This window comes from Sciurus carolinensis, chromosome 5 (genome assembly GCF_902686445.1).
Source record: "Sciurus carolinensis chromosome 5, mSciCar1.2, whole genome shotgun sequence".
NCBI lineage: Eukaryota > Metazoa > Chordata > Mammalia > Rodentia > Sciuridae > Sciurus > Sciurus carolinensis.
The window spans coordinates 14,804,579-14,825,511 of NC_062217.1; the positions used below are offsets into that span (position 1 = coordinate 14,804,579).

The 20,933-nt window shown below is 37.9% G+C and overlaps 1 protein-coding gene across 1 annotated transcript in view; it reads left to right on the forward strand.

The window, feature by feature from the left end:
• The window catches only part of Uggt2 (UDP-glucose glycoprotein glucosyltransferase 2), a 190,036-nt gene extending 186,614 nt beyond the window's left edge, over positions 1 to 3,422 (forward strand). The window contains 3 exon segments of the mRNA XM_047554270.1: positions 653 to 662; positions 665 to 778; positions 3,334 to 3,422. Of these exon segments, the coding sequence (XP_047410226.1) occupies positions 653 to 662; positions 665 to 778; positions 3,334 to 3,422 (213 nt within the window).
• Positions 3,423 to 20,933: the final 17,511 nt, after the last annotated feature.

Here is a 20,933-nt window from a genome sequence, read left to right on the forward strand (position 1 = left end):
GCATTCTTCACAATGCTCAAGCCAAAGGTACTGGGGTCATAAGTTTGATGCCTCTTTCTTCTCACTGCTTATGTCCCGCACATGAGCATATCCTATCAGCTGTGCTTTCCGAAGTAACCAACATCAGATCCTTATCAACCTCATAACTTTTGCCTTTTAACCTTCTTTTAAATTTTCCAAAACAACTTTATAGTGGGACCAAGTAAATTAAGTTGATGATATATCAGCAAACCCTGGAGATTGTTATTTTAGTTTCTTTTGTGGGTAAAGAGACTAAGACCAACTCCTGCCACTTTCTTTTACAGAATGGTGTGTAATTAGATCTTTCATCAAGCATTAGACAGAATTGTTTGACACTCTTCTTATGAAGACCAAATTGTCTTTCAGTATTTTTCTAAGTTTCTGATTGAGGTATTTGCATTAAGCAATTATTACGTACATAGGAAAGTTGTGATTTGTCATTCCATTTGATACTACCTATATTAAACTTCTAGTATTCAAGTTTTGAGTAGGGCTCTCTTTTATAAGAAGTATTTTGTTTGCCCTAGTAATACAGAAGTGTCCTCAAGTATTTCCACAAATACATGTGCACTTCCAATACATTTTATTAAAGCATGATTTTTCACTAACAAAATCTTTTTTAAATTTTTAGTGCAATAATCCTAAACAAAAGAACCAAAATTAAAAGCTGCTGCCAGGATTGTCCCAGAATGGATAGAATATGATACAGAGATACGACGATTACTAGATAATCTTGAAAATAAGAAGAAAAGTACAAGTAAGTCATCACCTTGCAGTGATATCTGAACCATATTGCACTGACACGATCAGAATACTGAAGATTGCAGACTTAGTTCTTAATGACATTCTCAGATGATTGTCAGATTGACTTTAAAAATGTCTGTATAATGATTAAGAATTTCATTTTATCTAGAATATGGGTTTGTTATCCCCAAGGATATCTTTACCTATATCTCTATGTAGATAGTATATTAGTCTTCTGACACAGAGAGAGGTAAAAAATAAATGTTTTTAAGATTACACTGAATTTACTGCACATGGGGGCACATGCTTAATCCCAGCAGCTCGGGAGGCTGAGGCAGGAGGATTGCGAGTTCAAAGCCAGCCTCAGAAAAGTGAGGTGCTAACAACTCAGACTCTGTCTCTAAATAAAATACAACTAGGGCTGGGGATGTGGCTCAGTGGTCAAGTGCCCCTGAGCCCAATCCCTGGTAACCGCCCCCCCCCAAAAAAAATTCAGATTACACTGAATTTCCCAAATGTGAAAATTCAAAGTGATAAGAGCTTTTAGATAGCTCACTGAAAACATTACCTCTTATCTTCTAATTACTCTTAATTATGTTCCTGGTTTTAGTATGCTTAGTCGTGATCTGGAGAGTGACCTGTTTTGGATTAGATCTGCTTCCATTTCTTAATATTTGAAAAGTTGCTTTTTCTTTGACATTTCATCACCTTACAAAAACTTCCACAAATACATGTGCACTTCCAAGAATTTGTTCATTTCATCTTAAGTTATAAAAATTGTTGTCATATAATTGTTCATGATACTCTTATAATTCTTTTTTTCTATAAAATATGTAGTAATGTCCCCACTTTTGTTTCTGATTTTTAGTGATGTCTTTTTTTTCCTTAATCAGTGTAGCTAAAGGTTTGTCAATTTTGTTAATCTTTTCCAAGAATCAACATTTGATTTTGTTGGTTTTCTCTATTATTTCTGTTCTCTATTTACTTATTTGTTAAATTTATTATGGTATTGTGCTGGTGATTGAACCCAGGCCTGGTGCATGTTATGCAAGTTCTCTACCACTGAGCTATTGCTCTAGCCCTGTTATTTATCTTGATGTCAGTGTTTGGGTTTTGTGTGTGTGTATGTGTGTTTACAGAATGCATTTTGATTCATTGTACACAAATGGGGTACAACTTTTGTTTCTGTGTTTGTACATGATGTAGATGCACACCATTTAGGTAATCATACATATACATAGGGTAATGATATCTGTCCCATTCTACTGTCTTTTCTACCCCCGCCTCCTCTACCCTCTCATTTCCCTCTACACTTTCAGAAAACTTGGAATGGACCCACCATTTGACCCAGCTATCCCACTCCTTGGTCTGTACCCAAAGAACTTAAAACCAGCATACAACAGTAACACAGCCATATCAATGTTTGAAGCAGCTCACTTCACAATAGCTAGATGTGGAACCAACCTAGATGCCCTTCAGTTGATGAATGGATACAGAAACTGTGGTATATACACACAATAGAATGTTATTCAGCCACAAAGAAGAATGAAATTATGGCATTACAGGTAAATGGATGGAACTGGAGAATATCTTGCTAAGTGAGATAAGCCAATCCCAAAAAAACCAAAGGCCAATGTTTTCTCTGATAAGAAAAGAATGGATGTCAGTGTTTATAACAGTTAATTTCCCTCTACCACTACTCCTTTTGCATCTCATCAGCTTTGTCTCCTTGTATGTTTAAAGACTCATCTCTCTCTGGCTTTTGACATTTTTTTCATTGTACTTTGGGAGTTTTGAGAAAAATAATCATCCTCTTTCCATTTTTATGTTATCTCTTTTCAGAATTCTAATTAGTTGAAATTTTTTATCTCTTCAATTAATCCTTTACATTACTGATTCATTTTTATCATAGTAGAAAAACACAGAATGTAAAATTTACCATCTTAACCATTTGTAAAAAAAATACAATTCACTAGTACTAAATATGTTCACACTGTATTGAGACATATCTTCTGATATTTTTCATTTTGTAAATCAAAAACTATATCTATTTAAAATAGTTACCCTTTTCCTCCTATCCCCATCCTCTGGTAACTACCACCCTACTTTGTTCTCTATGCATTTGACTACTCTGGATACCTCATATAAGTGGCACCACACAGTGTTTGTTTTATTGTGGCTGACATTTCACTTAGCACCATGTCCATATTATAATATTTCCTTCCCTTCTAACCAGTGTGGTTCTGGGGATCCAACCCAGGGATCACACATGGCACACAAGGCATGCTCTCTCCCACTGAGCTACACCTCCAGCCCTCCTTCCATTTCAAAGGCTTAGTATCCCATTGTATATGTGTGCCGCATTGTGTTTACCCACTCAGCCATCAGCATGCATTTGGGTAGCTTCGACCTGCTAGCTTTTGTAATGCTGCAGTTGATATGAATGTGCAAGTATCTCTTAGAGACCCTGCTTCCAGTTCTTTTATACACCTACCCAGCAATGGATTGTTGAATCATATGATAGTTCAACTTTAAATTTTGATGACCCCCCCATACTGTTTTTCATAGTCGTTGCAACATTTTATGATCCTGCCAACAGTGCACTAGAGTTCCAGTTTCTCTACATGGTCACCAATAATTGTACTGTTTTTTTATAGTTGCCTTCCTAACGAATATGAGATAACAATCTCATTGTGTTTTTTATTTGCATTTTTCTAATGATCAGTGGTGTCAGACATCTTTTCATATACTTTTGACCATTTGTATATCATCTTTAAACGTCTGTTAAAATCCTTTACCCACTTTTTAATCAGGTGATTTGATTTTTTGTTGTTTTATGAGTTCTTTATATATTCTAGATATTAACCCCTAATCACGTAAGTGACTTGAAGGTATTTTTCTCCTTTGGTAGGTAGACTTTACATTCTGTTGATTGTGCCCTTTGATGCACAAAAGTTTTTAGATTTAATGTAGTCTCAACTGATTTCCTTTGTTTGCTTGGACTTTTGGTTTCATAGGCAAGATGTCATTAACACATCTAATGTCATGAAGCTTTTTCCCTGTTTTTTTCCTAGGAGCTTTATAGTTTCAGACCTTACACTTTAATCAATTAAAATTTTCTGTATATGGATAGGTTAGGGGCCAAACTTCATTGTTTTGTACATGGATATTCATTTTTTCCCACCTGCTAAAGAGACTACCATTTCCTCTTTGAGTGATCTTGGTACTTTTGTTGAAGGTAAGTTAATGATTACATGCAGGGGTTTATTTCTAGGCTCTCTTACTCATTGGTCTATATATCTTTCTGTCTTTTTGCCAGTACCACGCTGAGTTTTTTCCATATTTTTATTAGTGTATTAATAACACTGGGGTTCATTGTTACATATTCATACATTTACAGAGTATGGCAATATAATCTGGCCAACATTATTTCCCAGTATGTCTTTTTTCCTCCCCTCCTCCCTATCCTGAGTCCCCTTTCCTCTAACTCTACTGATCTCCCTTCAATTTTCAAGAGATTTTCCCCCACATATTTGTTTTTCTTCTGTAGTTCTCACATAGGAGAGAAAACATATAACCCTTGACCTTCTGAGTTTGATTTTTTTTCACTTAACATAATGTTCTCATGTTCCATCCATTTTCCTGCAAATGACAGTTTTATTCTTTTTTTAATTTTTTTTTTTTTTTTTTGGATGCTGGGGATCGAACCCAGGGCCTTGTGCTACAAGGCAAGCACTCTACCAACTGAGCTATCTCCCAGCCCTCTTTTTTTAATTTTTAAAAACATATTCTTTTTAGTTGTCAATGAACCTTTATTTATTTTTATGTGATGCTGAGAATCGAACCCAGTGCCCCACGCATGTGAGGCAAGCACTCTACCACTGAGCCACAACTCCAGCCCATTTTCATTCTTTATAACTGAATTAAACTCCATTGTATATATATACCATATTTTCTTTATTCAGTCATCCATTGACAGACATCTGATTTCATCAGACTATTGTGAATTGTGCTGCTATAAACATGTGTGTGCATGTATTGCTATAGTATGCTGACTTTAATCCTTAAGAATAAATAGTGAGGAGTATGGCTGGGTCATATGGTGGTTCCATTCCTGTTCTTTTGAGGAACTTCCATACTGATTTCCATATTGGTTGTACTAATTTACAATCTCACCAACAGTAAAAAAGTATTCCTTTTCTTCACATCCACTCCAGGGTTTATTTTTATTTATATTCTTGGTGGCTGCCATTCTGACTAGAGTAAAACTAAGTATAGTTTTGATTTGCGTTTACCTAAGTGCTAAAGATGTTGAATACTTTTTAATGTATTTGGTGGACATTTGTATTTCTTCTTTTGAGAAGTATCTGTTTAGTTAATTTGCCTACATATTAATTGGATCTTTTTTTTTTTTTTGGTGTTTTGAGTTCTTTATTCTGGACATTAATCCTCTATCAGAATAAAAGCTAGCAAAGATTTTTTCTCCCATTCTACAGGCTCTCTCTTCACATTCTTAATTGTTTCCTTTGCTATGCAGAAGCTTTTAAATTTGACGTCATCCCATTTATTAACTCTTGGTATTATTTCCTAAACTTTAGAACTCCTATTGAGAAAGTCATTGCCTGTGTCTATATGTTGGAGTGTTGACCCTACATTTTCTTTTAGAAGTTACCTAGTTTCTGGTTTATTTCGTAGGTCTTTGATCCCTTTTGGGTTGACTCTTGTGCAAGGAGAGAGAAAAGGATACCATCTCATTCTTCTACATATGGATAATCAATTTTCCCAGCACCATTTGTTTAAAAGGATGTATCTTTTTGGCACCTTTGTCAAGGATCAGATGACTCTAGATGTGTGGATTTGTTTCTTTGTCTTTTATTCTGTACCATTGATCTGTGTGTCTGTTTTTATGCCAGTACCATGAGGTTTTGTTACTATAGCTTAGTAGTGTAATTTGAAGTCAGATATTGTGATGCCTCCAGCATTGCTTTTTTGGCTTAGAAATACTTTAACTCTTCTGGGTCTTTTATTATTACAAATGAATTTAGGCTCTTTTTTCTAGTTCTGTGAAGAATGTCATGGGTATTTTGATGGGGACTGCATTGAATCTGTATATTTCTTTTGCTTTTATGGCTATTTTAACAAGATTAATTCCATCTAGCCATGCACCTGGGAGATCTTTCCATCTCCTGGCATCATCTTGAGTTTCTTTTCGGTCTTCTACAGTTTTCATTACGGGGTCTTTCACCTCCTTGGCTTGATTTATTTCTAGAGAATTTTTGGTTTTAAGGCTTATTGTGATTTCCAGTTTATTTTCAGCAGATTCATTATTGGTGTGTTGGAAAGCTATTGATTTTTGTATGTTGACTTTATATCCTGCCACTTTGCTGAATTTATTAGCTCTATCAGAATTCTGGTGGAGCTTTTGGAACTTCTAAGTGTACGACCATATCTGCAAACTGATGATTTGAGTTTTTCCTCTCCCACTTTTATCCCTTTTATTTCCTGCTCTTGTCCAATTGCTCTAGCTAGATTTTTCTAGAACCCTATTGAATAGGAGTGTAGAGAGTACCCATCCTTTGTCTTCTTCCAGAATTTAAAGGAAATGCTTTCAGTTTTTCCTTTGGTTTGTTTCCATGCGTTTATGACAGTTAAGTTCCTTCTTTAGTGTTTTTCATCATGAATGAGTGCTGAGTTTTGTCAAAGAATAATTCTGCATCTATTGAGAGGACTATAATTGTTGTCCTTAAATTCGTTTATGTGATAAATTACATTCACTGATCTCTTCATGTTGAACTATACTTGCAACCCTGCAATAAAACCAACTTGGTCATACTGTACAGTCTTCTTTTTTTTTTTTTTATTGTAAACAAATGGGATACATGTTGTTTCTCTGTTTGTACATGGAGTAAAGGCATACCATTTGTGTAATCATAATTTACATAGGGTAATGTTGGTTGATTCATTCTGTTATTTTTTTCCTTTCCCCCACCCCTCCCACCCCTCTTTTCCCTCTATAGAGTCCTTGCTTCCTCCATTCTTGCCCCCCCCATAACACTACCTCTAACCCTAAAACTAACCCCTCCCATGCCCCATTATGTGTCATCATCCACTTATCAGCGAGATCATTCTTCCTTTGGTTTTTTGAGATTGGCTTATCTCACTTAGCATGATATTCTCCAATTTCATCCATTTGCCTGCAAATGCCATAATTTTATCATTCCTTATGGCTGAGTAATATTCCATTGTATATATATACCACAGTTTCTTCATCCATTCATCAACTGAAGGGCATCTAGGTTGGTTCCACACTCTGGCTATTGTGAATTGAGCGGCTGTGAACATTGATGTGGCTGTATCTCTGTAGTATGCTGATTTTAAGTCCTTTGGGTATAGGCCAAGGAGTGGGATAGCTGGGTCAAATGGTGGTTCCATTCCAAGCTTTCTGAGGAATCTCCATACTGCTTTCCAGAGTGGCTGCACTAATTTGCAACCCCACCAGCAATGTATGAGTGTACCTTTTTCCCCACACCCTCTCCAACACCTGTTGTTGCTTGTATTCTTGATAATCGCCATTCTAATTGGGGTGAGATGAAATCTTAGGGTGGTTTTGATTTGCATTTCCCTTATTACTAGGGATGTTGAACATTTTTCATATATCTGTTGATTGCTTGTACATCTTCTGTGAAGTGTCTGTTCATTTCCTTAGCCCATTTGTTGATTGGATTATTTGTATTCTTGGTGTAGAGTTTTTTGAGTTCTTTATAGATTCTGGAAATAGGCGCTCTATCTGAGGTATGGTTGGCAAAGATATTCTCCCACTCTGTAGGCTCTCTCTTCACATTACTGATAGTTTCCTTTGCTGAGAGAAAGCTTTTTAGTTTGAATCTATCCCAGTTGTTGATTCTTGCTTTTATTTCTTGTGCTATGGGAGTCCTGTTAAGGAAGTCTGATCCTAAGCCAGCAAGTTGAAGATTTGGACCTACTTTTCTTCTATAAGATGCAGGGTCTCTGGTCTGATTCCGAGGTCCTTGATCCATTTTGAGTTGAGTTTTGTGTAGGGTGAGAGATAGGGGTTTAATTTCATTCTATTGCATATGCTTTTCCAGTTTTCCCAGCACCATTTGTTGAAGAGGCTATCTTTTCTCCATTGCATATTTTTGGCCCCTTTGTCTAGTATGAGAAAATTGTATTTATTTGGGTTTGTGTCCATGTCCTCTATTCTGTACCATTGATCTACCTGTCTATTTTGGTACCAATACCATGCTGTTTTTGTTACTATTGCTTTGTAGTAGAGTTGAAGATCTGGTATTGCAATACCCCCTGCTTCGCTCTTGCTTCTGAGGATTGCTTTAGCTATTCTAGATTTTTTATTCTTCCAGATGAATTTCATAATTGCTTGCTCTATTTCTGCAAGGTACATCATTGGGATTTTAATTGGAATTGCATTGAACCTGTGTAGCACTTTAGGTAGTATAGCCATTTTGACGATATTAATTCTGCCTATCCAGGAACATGGGAGATCTTTCCATCTTCTAAGGTTTTCTTTAATTTCTTTCTTTAGTGTTCTGTAGTTCTCATTGTAGAGGTCTTTCACCTCTTTTGTGAGATTGATTCCCAAGTATTTTATTTTTTTCGATGCTATTGTGAATGGGGTAGTTTTCCTAATTTCTCTTTCTGAAGATTCATCACTTATGTATAAAAATGCATTGGATTTATGAGCATTGATCTTTTATCCCACTACTTTACTGAATTCACTTATGAGTTCTAAAAGTTTTCTGGTGGAATTTCCAGGTTCCTCTAAATATATAATCATGTCATCAGCGAACAGGGATAGTTTGAGTTCTTCTTTTCCTATTGGTATCCCTTTAATTTCTTTGGTTTGTCTAATTGCTCTGGCTAGAGTCTCAAGGACGATGTTGAATAGAAGTGGTGAAAGAGGGCATCCGTGCCTTGTTCCAGTTTTTAGGGGGAACGCTTTCAGTTTTTCACCATTTAGAATGATATTAGCCATGAGCTTAGCCTAAATGGCCTTCATAATGTTAAGGAATGTTCCCACTACCCCAATTTTTTCTAGTGTTTTGAGCATGAAGGGATGCTGTATTTTATCGAATGCTTTTTCTGCATCTATTGAAATAATCATGTGATTCTTAACTTTAAGTCTGTTGATATGGTGAATGACATTTATTGATTTCCGAATGTTGAACCAACCTTGCATCCCTGGGATAAAACCCACTTGATCGTGGTGCACTATTTTTTTAATACATATTTGTATGCGGTTTGCTAACATTTTGTTGAGAATTTTTGCATCAATGTTTATTAAGGATATTGGTCTGAAATTTTCTTTCCTCGATGTGTCTCTGTCTGGTTTAGGTATCAGGGTGATATTGGCTTCATAGAACGAGTTTGGGAGGGTTCCCTCCTCTTCTATTTCATGGAGTACTTTGAGGAGTATTGGAATGAGCTCTTCTTTAAAGGTTTTGTAGAACTCGGCTGAGAACCCATCTGGTCCCGGACTTTTCTTTGTTGGTAGGCTTTTGATGACCTCTTCTGTTTTATTGCTTGAAATTGGTTTATTTAAGTTTGTATGTCCTCCTCGTTCAGTTTAGGTAATTCATATGTCTCTAGAAATTTGTTGATGTCTTCGAGGTTTTCTGTTTTGTTGGAGTATAGATTTTCGAAATAACTTCAAATTATGTTTTGTATTTCACTTGTGTCTGTTGTGATGTTTCCTTGTTCATTCCGAATTTTAGTAATTTGAGTTTTCTCCCTCTTTCTCTTTGTTAGTGTGGCTAAGGGTTTATCAATTTTATTTATTTCTTCAAAGAACCAACTATTTATTTTGTTAATTTTTCCAATTGTTTCTTTTGTTTCAATTTCGTTGATTTTGGCTCTGATTTTAACTATTTCCTGTCTTCTACTACTTTTGGTATTGGTCTGCTCTTCTTTTTCTAGCGCTTTGAGCTGTAGTGTTAAGTCGTTTATTTGTTGATTTCTACTTGTTTTTTTGAATGCGCCCCATGAAATGAATTTTCCTCTAAGTACTGCTTTCATAGTGTCCCAGAGATTTTGATATGATGTGTCTTTGTTCTCGTTTACTTCTAAGAATTTTTTTATTTCCCTCCTGATGTCCTCTGTTATCCATTCATCATATAATAGTGTATTATTTAATCTCCAGGTATTGGAGAAGTTTCTGTTTTTTATTCTGTCATTTATTTCTAATTTCAATCCATTATGATCTGATAGAGTACAAGGTAGTATCTCTATCTTCTTGTATTTGCTAACAGTAGCTTTGTGGCATAAAATATGGTCTATTTTAGAGAAGGATCCATGTGCTGCTGAGAAGAAAGTGTATTCATTCTTTGTTGGATGGTATATTCTACATATGTCCGTTAAGTCTAAGTTGTTGATTGTGTTGTTGAGATCTATAGTTTCTTTATTCAATTTTTGTTTGGACGATCTATCCAGTGGTGAGAGAGGTGTGTTAAAATCGCCTAGTATTATTGTGTTGTGGTCTATTTGATTTCTGGAATTGAGAAGGACTTGTTGACGTACGTGGATGAGCCAATGTTCGGGGCATAGATATTTATGATTGTTATGTCTTGCTGATTTATGCTTCCCTTAAGCAGCATGTAATGTCCTTCTTTATCCCTTCTGACTAGTTTTGGTTTGAAGTCCACATTATCTGAAATGAGGATGGATACTCCAGCTTTTTTGCTGTGTCCGTGTGTATGGTATATTTTTCCCCATCCTTTCACCTTTAGTCTATGGGTGTCTCTTTCTATGAGATGAGTCTCTTGCAGGCAGCATATTGTTGGATTTTTCTTTTTAATCCAATCTGCCAGTCTGTGTCTTTTGATTGATGAGTTCAGGCCATTAACATTCAGGGTTATTATTGTGATATGATTTGTATTCCCAGTCAATTGACTCGTATTTGTTTTTGACATGATTTGGTTTCTCCTTTATTTGGCTATTCCTTTAGGCTAGCGCCTCCTGTTGCTGATTTGCATTGTTGTTTTTCATCTCTTCCTCATGGAATATTTTGCTGAGAATGTTCTGTAATGCTGGCTTTCTTTTTGTAAATTCCTTTAGCTTTTGTTTATCATGTAAGGATCTTATTTCATCATCAAATTTGAAGGTAAGTTTTGCTGGGTATAAGATTTTTGGTTGGCATCCGTTTTCTTTCAGGGCTTGGTATATGTTGTTCCAGGCCCTTCTAGCTTTTAGGGTCTGGATTGAACAATCTGCTGATATTCTTATTGGTTTCCCTCTGAATGTAATTTGATTCTTTTCTCTCGCGGCCTTTAAAATTCTGTCTTTATTTTGTATGTTAGGTATTTTCATAATAATGTGCCTTGGTGTGGGTCTGTTGTAATTTTGTATGTTTGGAGTTCTATAAGCCTCTTGTACTTGGTTTTCTATTTCATTCTTCAGATTTGGGAAATTTCTGATATTATTTCATTGAATAGATTGTTCATTCCTTTGGTTTGTTTCTCTAAGCCTTCCTCAATCCCAATAATTCTTAAATTTGGCCTTTTCATGATATCCCATAATTCTTGTAGATTCTGTTCATGATTTCTTACCATCTTCTCTGTTTGGCCAACTTTGTTTTCAAGATTAAATAATTTGTCTTCAATGTCTGAGGTTCTGTCTTCCAGGTGTTCTATCCTATTGGTTATGCTTTCTATGGAGTTTTTAACTTAGTTTATTGTTTCCTTCATTTCAGTATTTCAGTTTGCTTTTTTTTTCAGTATCTCTAACTCTTTATTGAAATGATCTCTTGCTTCCCGTATTTGGTCTTTTAACTGTTGATTGGTGCGATCATTTAATGCCTGCATTTGCTCATTCATCTCCTCCTTCAATGCTTGCATTTGCTCTTTCATCTCCTCATTTGCTTCCCTGATCGTTTTAATTACGTACATTCTGAACTCCCTTTCTGACATTTCTTCTGCTGTGCTGTCATTGGGTTTTATTGATGTAGTATCTAGGTTTGTTTGGGACATTTTCTTCCCTTGTTTTCTCATATTGGTCAGCTGTCAGTGGGACCCTGAGATATTGCAGATCTGCTATTGGCTTATATTGTCCCAGTAGATTTCCAGTGTATCACCTCCCAGCCTTCAGTAGCCTGATGTCTTGGAGGAATTTGATAATGCAGTGCATCCAAAGAAAGCTGCCCCTAGCCCCCTACTGGTTCCAGGGTTTGGAGCTGGCTCTGTGCGGAAAGGCTCTCACTGGGGGCCTGCACCGTGCAGCTGGCCGTGTGGAAGGAGCCCACCACCGGAGTGTGGAAGGCTACCTGGGGAAGACTCTGGCTGCCCTGCCCTGCTCTGATAAGCCACCCCTATCTGTGCCTGCCACCCGGGCCGAGCTTTACCCAGTGGGCAGACTCACCTGTGGCTCTATTTCAGTCCGAGTCTCTCAATGCCTCCCCTTCTTAACTCCTGTGTTCTGGAGCGACTGGGGGTGCAGTCACCCTCTTGGCCGCCATCTTGGATTGCCCTGTGAAAAGAGCCTGCGGCTGGAGTGGGCAGAGCCGCCTGAAGAGGTCTCTGGCTGCCCTGCCCTGATCCCAGTCTATGTCTTTTGATTGATGAATTCAGGCCATTAATATTCAGGGTTATTATTGAGATATGATTTGTATTCCCGGTAATTTGACTCATTTATTTATTTATTTATTTTTGACACGACTTGGTTCCTCTTTATTTGACAGTTCCTTTAGGATAGCTCCTCCCTTTGCTGATTTGCTTCTTGTTTTTCATTTCTTCCTCATGGAATATTTTGCTGAGAATGTTCCACAGTGCTGGCTTTCTTTTTGTAAATTCTTTTAGCTTTTGTTTGTCATGGAAGGATTTATTTCATCGTCAAATCTGAAGGTAAGTTTGCTGGGTATAAGATTCTTGGTTGTCATCCATTTTCTTTCAGGGCCTGAAAAATGTTGTTCCAGGCCCTTCTAGCTTTTAAGGTCTGGATTGAAAAATCTGCTGATATCCGTATTGGTTTCCCCCTGAATGTAATTTGGTTCTTTTCTCTCACAGCCTTTAAAATTCTGTCTTTATTTTGTATGTTAGGTATTTTCATTATAATGTGCCTTGGTGTGGGTCTGTTGTAATTTTGTGTATTTGGAGTCCTATAAGCCTCTTAAACTTGATTTTCCATTTCATTCTTCAGATTTGGAAAATTTTCTGAAATTATTTCATTGAATAGATTGTTCATTCCTTTGGTTTGTTTCTCTATGCCTTCCTCAATCCCAATAATTCTTAAATTTGGCCTTTTCATGATATCCCATAGTTCTTGGAGATTCTGTTCATGATTTCTTACCATCTTCTCTGTTCAACTTTGTTTTCAAGGTTAAATATTTTGTCTTCAATATCTGAGGTTCTGTCTTCCAGGTGTTCTATCCTATTGGTTATGCTTTCTATGGAGTTCTTAATTTGGTTTATTATTTCATTCATTTCAAGGATTTCTGTTTGGTTTTTTTTCAATATCTCTAACTCTTTATTGAAATGATCTTTTGCTTCCTGTATTTTATCTTTTAACTGTCGATTGGTGTGATCATTCAATGCCTGCATTTGCTCTTTCATTTCATCGTTTGCTTCTCTTATCATGTTAATTATGTACATTCTGAACTCCCTTTCTGACATTTCTTCTGCCATGCTGTCATTGGATTTTATTGGTGTAACCTCTAGATTTGTTTGAGGCATTTTCTTCCCTTGTTTTCTCATATTGTTCAGGAATCAGTGGGTCATTAAGATATTGCAGATTTCCTCTATTGACTTATAATATCCCTGAAGATTTCTAGTATATCCCCTCTTAGCCTTTAGTAGCCTGAAGTCTTGGAGGAAGTTGATAATGCGGTGATCCCCAAGGAAGCTGCCTCTCTAGGGGTGGTGGCCTTCAGGTGGGGTATATTCCCTGCTAGAGGGCAGAGGTGCCTCTACTTGTTGACCAATGGTCATCCAAAGGGGAACTAGACTGCGGGTTGAGGCAAGGCCTGTTTGTGCCTGTGTCTCTGGTTTTACCGTCCTTGTGGGAAAACCTCACCCGGCGGGGAAGACTCACCTGGTGGGGAGGTCTCGCTGGTCAGTTCCCCTCCTGGAGGTTCCCCTCAATCCATAACTACTGCCTGGGCAGGGCAGCCTTCCCAGGCAACGTTCCCAGGGGCCCGGACCTACCTCCTGGGCCTGGGAGCCTTGCCTTTTGCAGACGAGTCTCCTTAGGCTGCCCCTCCTCAGAGAAGCTGCCCCGCAGTCCTGGAACCTTCGCTCCTCCCCTCAGCTTGTCTCTGTGCAGCTCTTCCACTGAGAAGCCGCCTAGGTCCCCGGACTGTGCTTTGCACCTAATTGCCTGGCTATGCGGCCCCTCCTCTGAGCAGCCACCTAGAGCCTCGTACAGATGCTCCGAGCCCCAGCGACCTGCCACACGCCTCTTCCTCCAGGCAGCCACCCCGTGTTCTGTGTGGTCGCTTGGAGACCAAGCAACTCACTGTGCACCTCCTCCTCCTCAGGGCAGCGCCTCCCCCGCCCCCCCCCCCCAGTTGTTCAGGAGGTTGCTCTGAGTCCAAACCTCTGGGCAGCTGCCGGAGCCCCGGTGGGTTGCTCCGAAACCAAGTGTTTTGCTGAGTGGCCTCTGCAAAGCTCCCAGTTGTCCGTGTTCGCTCCTCCAGCGGGGGGAGGGGTGTCTTGCCCCCTGGGCTGGGCTGTCTTCCTCTGCAATGTTCCCAGGAGCCCCGACCTACCTCCTGGGCCTGGGAGCCTCACCCTTCGCAGACGAGTCTCCTTAGGCTGCCTCTCCTCAGAGAAGCTGCCCGCAGTCCTGGAACCTTCGCTCCTCCCCTCAGCTTGTCTCTGCAGCTCTTCCACCGAGAAACCACCTAGGTCCTGGGACCCTGCTCTGCACCTAATCACCTGGCTATGCGGCCCCTCCTCTGGGCAGCCTCCGAAGCCTGGCGGGTTGCTCTGAAACCAAGCGCTGTGCTGAGCGGCCTCCTCTACGATGCTCCCTGTTGTCTGAGTTCACTGCTCCAGCGGGGGGAGGGGTGTCTCGTTGGGCAACTCTGCTTCACAAAGTTCCCTGCGTTCCGGGACTACTACTCCATCCGGGACGCCTCCCCAACGGGAGAGACTCACCCGGCGGCTTTGAGTTGGTCCCAAGTCTCTCAATATCTCCTCTTTTGAATCTTGAGTCCTGGAGCAACATGAAATGCAGCCACCCTCTAGTCCGCCATCTTGAAAAACCCCAGTCTTAATATATTGTTGAATATGATTTGCTAATATTTTAGTAAGGATTTTGCATTTAAATTCATCAGGAATATTGGTCTGTAGTTTTCTTTTCAGTGTCCTTATCTGGTTTTGGTATGAGTGATACTGCCTTCATAGAATGAATTTGGAAGTCTTGCATTTCTTTGTATTTCTTGGAATAATTTGAGGAGCATTAGCATTAGTTCTTCTTTAAAGATCTTGAAGAATTTGGGGAATTCATCTGTTCCTGGACTTTTCTTTGTTGGAAGGTTTTTTATTACAGCTTCTGTCTCATTTCTAATATAGGTTTGTTTGGGTTTTGTGTGTCCTCTAGATTCTGTTTTGGCAGGTCAAATGTGTCTAGAAATATATCCATTTCTTCAGGGTTTTCTAATTTATTGAAGTATAAGTTTTCAAAATGGTCCCTAATGATCCTCTGAATTTTTGTGATGTATGTGGTGATTTCTCTTTTTCAACATCTAATTTTATTAATTTGGGTCTTCTCTTTCTCTTTTGGTTAGTTTGCCTAAGGATTTACCAATCTTACTTATCTTTTCAAAGAAACCACTCTTAGTTTCACTAATTCTTTTTCTCAAATACATTGAGTTCAACCCTGATCTTAATTATTTCCTTCTATTGTCTTTGGAATTGGTTTGTTCTAGTTTTTCAAGGGCCTTGAGATGCACCACTTGATTGTTTATTTGGGATCTTTCTGGTTTTCTTACATAGGTGCTCAGCTATAAACTTGCCCCTTAGAATCACTTTTTAGTGTCCCCTAGGTTTGTGTGTGTTGTATAACTATTCTTGTTTGATTCTAATCATTTTTAAATTTCTCTAGCACCCATTCATCATCCAAAAGTGCATTATTTTAGTTTTCAAGTGTTTATATAGTTTCTGTAGGTTTTTTTTTTTTTTTTTTTGTGTGTGTGTGTGTGTGTGTGTTGATTTCTAATTTCATTCCAGTAGGATCAGAATAAGATACAAGGAATTGGGGCTGGGGTTGTGGCTCAGTGGTAGAGTGCTTGCCTAGCATGTGGGAGGCACTGGGTTTGATCCTCAGCACCACATATAAATAAATAAATACAATAAAAGACCATCCACAACTACAACTAAAAAATATTAAAACGAAAAGATACAAGGAATTGTAGCCATTTTTTGGTCTGTATTTACTAGGAGTTGCTTTGTAGCTTAAAAGAATGTTTGGAGAAGGCTGCATGAAGAGCTAGGAAAGTGAATTCAGCTGTTGTTGGATGAAGTATTCTATGGATTTCTGCTAAGTCAATTTGATTGATAATGTGTTTCAGATATAAAGAGTCCGTACTGAGTTTATTTCTAGATGACTTATATATTGGTGAGAGACATGTGTTGAAATCACCCAGTATTATTGTACTGGGTAAGCCAAGTAGTTTCTGCTTTATGTAATTAGCCACAAACATTGGGACATAAATAGGGTTTTGTGTGTCCTCTATCATTATATTTTGTGTGTTTACTATCATTATATCTTCCTCCTTGAATTTTTTTCCTGGATATAGCAATCTCAGTTGACATTTATTTTCTTTGGGGCTTGAATCACATCATTCCAAGCCTTACTGGATGTTAGAGTTTGTGCTGAGACATTGGGAGTAATTATTATTGTCTACCTTTAAACGTGACCTGACATTTTTGAGTCTTTCAAAATTCTCTCTTTAAATTATGTACATTAGGAATTTTAATTATAATATGTCATGGAGAAGTTCTTTTTTGATCTCTGTTTTGGGTTCCAAATGCCTTCTGTATCTGGATGTCCATCTCATCTCATTCTTAAGGTTTGGGAAAATTCTGTTATTTCCTTAAAGAAGTTCTCTCTGCCATTACCTTTCATCTCCCAACACTTTTTAATTCCAACTATTCTAAAATTTGATCTGAAAAGTTTTTGTATACTATCATCATGGTTACTTATTTTCTTTAATACTGTCTGAATGTTCAAGGTGAGTCACTTTGTTTTCCAGCTCTGAGATTGTCTTAGCATAGTTTATTAGACTTTGAACTGATCATTTTGATTCATTGTGTCTTTGATTTTAAAGATTTGTTCTTTTTCAGTATCTCTATCTCCTTGTTAAATTTTTCATTCATTTCTTGTACTGACTTCCTTTAATTCATTCAGTTGTTTTTCTATGTTCTCTTGGAATTAATTATTTTTAGAATCATTCTTTAGAATTATCTATCTGGTATTTCATCCACTTCACTATCTTTGGAGTTAGTTTCTGGTGAATTATGAATTTTAGGAGGTATTATTGTTACCTTGTTTTTTCATGTTTCTTATATTCCTATATTGCTTTATGCATCTGTTGAGATGAATTTCTCTTCCACTTTTTTGTGGGGGTCTTTTTAGGGCACAGCCTTCTCTTGCCAATATGTTGTGGGATATCAGGTTGTTGTGGATTTTTCGATATATTTACAAATGAGTTTTGTGTTATAGTTTTGCTGCTCATTCTTTGGTGACGATCCATGTATTTTGATACAGTGTATATTGTGTGAGAGCTTGAGGATTCCACTTTTCCGATAGGTATCAAAAGACTGAGTTCTTCCTATAGATCTGAGAATGGTGTTATATACATCAGGATATGGAATACACCCTCTGTAGTTGCTCTTAATACTCTGAATATTCTAAAGGGTATGGGCATGATCTACACTGAGACCCCTCAAATGTGGTGGTTTATAGCCTTTATGTTAATTCTCTCTGGTTTTGCTGTAGGAGTGGATGTCCATGAGTGGGAACTGAGAGTGTCCTGGAGGCATTTCTACTTTGGGTCTGGTTGTTAATTTGGGGGTTTTGTCTCTTCTACTCTTTGTATTAAAGTATTATTGAAATTTGACATGGTTAATTTGTGTGTGGATCAAGGTATACTCTCTCAGCTGAGTTTAGCTCAACACCTGAGTTACCTATTTTGTGAACTTACAATGTCCCAGTAGATTCCCAGCAATTTACAGAAAAAGGGAGAAAGAAAAACAATAGCAAGAACCAAAGCATACAATGTGTAGCATTAAAAAAAAAATGTTGACTGCCTACTATGACATCTACAACACTAATTACCACAAAAACAGGAATGGTGGAGTTAGCAATTGCCAACAGCAAAAATGATAAATAGCTGTGAACTAGAACTGTCACCAGTGCCATCTATAGTAATAATAACTGAAACAACGTAAATGGTGGGGTCATGATTTCTTTAAACCAATAGTTCTAGAAGATGGTAAAATATAGTTCATTAAGGGAAAAGAAAGTATGAAAGGGAGGGTAAAAAAGTTTAGAATGTTCAAAATCTGAATAGAGAGCAGAAAAGATGAATCAAGTGATGACTATAAAGAAGGAGAGGAGAAATAAAGAGAGAAAGAAAATAAGAGACTTTGGCAATTATAGAGTGAGAAGAAGGAGAAAAACAAGAGAAACATTCAGAAACAAAACCAAAATAAGCAATCCAAAACCCTAATCCTTAAAAGACAAGACAGAAAAGTAACAATTGTTTAAAAATGCTAAATATGAGAAAATAGAAACATATACATATATATTTTTCAAAAACCAATCATCACATCAAGAACACCAAAAATAATAATACAAAAAAGATTCTTAATGAAAAATGAATTATTTCCACTGAGGTGGTCAAAACTGTCAACAAGGATGACTGATCACTGCCTGCGACCAACTGCCTTTCTTTTTGTTTCTTCTTGGGCTATGCACCCTTTAGAGCAAGGACTGGGAGTTGTTAAAGACTTCCTCTTTTTGTGGCAGTCATCACACTACCTACTGAAGTGGTCTAAAACTAGTTGAAATAGCTCTCAACTTTCCTTCTCACCAGTATAAGGTAGAATGAAATAGGAAGTACTGTCGATTGGACATTTGTCTGCACAGACTAGATCCATGCACTTGCATGGTGGGGCTGCTGCAGAGTTCTAAGTGGGGAGTTCTAGTGCTGGGGCTTAGCTCTAATCAGAGCTAATGTGGGACTCTGCTGGGTGGTATCTGTTCTGGAAAGATTAGATCAACATATCCCTAGGACCCGGCAGATGCCAATCTCTGATGGAAGTTCAGATCTCAGGATCCTCCTGAGAATTCTGCTGGTAGGGCCAGAGAACTGTCCCTCTACAGGCCCATGGCCATGGCTTGGTGTCTTCACACCTGCATATTCAGTTTCCTGACCTGCTTCAGCTGGTAACATGAACCACCAGACTCAAAGAGAAAGCAAGTTGCATTTCCCTCCATATATCTGACTTGATTACTCCTGGATATAGTTTTCTCTGTGCCTGTTCAAGTCACATTCCTCTATAGTTGCATGGTAGGCCACCTTAAGGCTGCTTTCTGGGACAGTATGGCATAGTTTACCATGATCTTCCAGGCTCCCAAAGTAGTAAACTGCAGCATGGCCCCCTCATGATTGCTCCCCTTCTCAGCTGTCCATTTGCCAATTGAAACCCACAGCACATTTTAAACACCAGTTCTCTGCGCTGGCTCTGGATCGGCCAAGTTCAGGCTGCTTTTCTGTTCTACAGGTTTTTCCTTGCCAAATTTATACATTGTGTTTCTCTGTGTGTTGTACCAATGCAGCTGCCACACCCGACTTGGCTCCGATGTACTCCTCCTTGTTCTTTGTTCAGTGCACCCATTTTCTGAGTCTGTAAGAGACTCTGATTGTCAATACTGAATTTCAGTGAAGTCCCTCTTTTACCCACCTCACTGAGAAGCAGTACTCCTCCTGCTTGAATCCCAATCCATGGAGCAGCTAAGAATACAGCCTTCCTCTAATCCACCATCTTAAATTCTATCACACTGTTTTGATTACTCTAACTTGTAATGTAGAACTCAGGAACTATGAGTGCTTCAACTACATTTGTCTTTTTCAAATTTTTTTCAGTGTTCCAGGGACTTCATATGAATTTTAAGTTTAGTTATTTTCTTTTTTTTTTTTTTTTTTTTTTTTTTTTTTTTTGTGGTGCTGGGGATCAAACCCAAGGCCTTGTGCTTGCAAGGCAAGCACTCTACCGACTGAGCTATCTCCCCAGCCCAAGTTATTTTCAATTTCTCAGAAAATGTTATTGGGATTTTGATAGGGATTGCATTGAATCTGTAGATTGTCTTGGGTAGTATAGACATTGTGACAGTCTTTCAATCCATGAACATGGATGTCTTTCCATTTTTAATTTCTTTTAGCAATTTGTAGTTTTAAGTATGCAGATATTTTACTTCTTTGGTTAGATTTATTTTGTTCTTTTTGGTGCTGTTATAAATAGGATTATTTTCTTACTACTTTACGTTTTCTGTTTATATTATCTTGTATATTTTTTCCTTCCATCTGTTTAGGAAAATTCTTTCACTTAATCTTCAGCTTTTTAAAGTTGGGTAAATATTCCTTAATTCTTAACATCTTTCTTTTCCCTGCTTGCTTTCCTTTTAATTTCAGTTTTGTTCTAGTTTTATGGCTTCAATGACTTATCTCTTGAAAATACTAAGTAGAATTATTTCAGGTGTTGCTGGGTTCTCTAGGTTACTATGTTTCTTCAAGGTGAGCTGTTTGGTGAGTGCATCTTGGTCCTTTCTCCTGTTGTTATCTGTCTTGCTCTAATACTTGGAGATTCTTGGTTGCTTGTTTATGTTTAAGAATGAAAGATTACATTGATCAAAATAGATAGCTAGCATGATTTTCTCTGCCATGGTATAAATGTGTCTGTTTCTCCAGTAGACTTCTTTGCTAAACAGTAGTGTTAGTTGGTAGCTATAGGTGCAACTAACAGGCTTCCCTCTAGGTGTGTGGACAAGGAACATACCAAAGCCCATCCCACACCTGCCCCCCAAGAGCCCAGGTGAAGACCTTTTACTCAAGAGCATCTGCACCCACCCAGAAATACCGCTCCCTGCCTTCCTCTTCAACATCTTCTTTCAAGAATAGGCTTCCACTTTTTAAT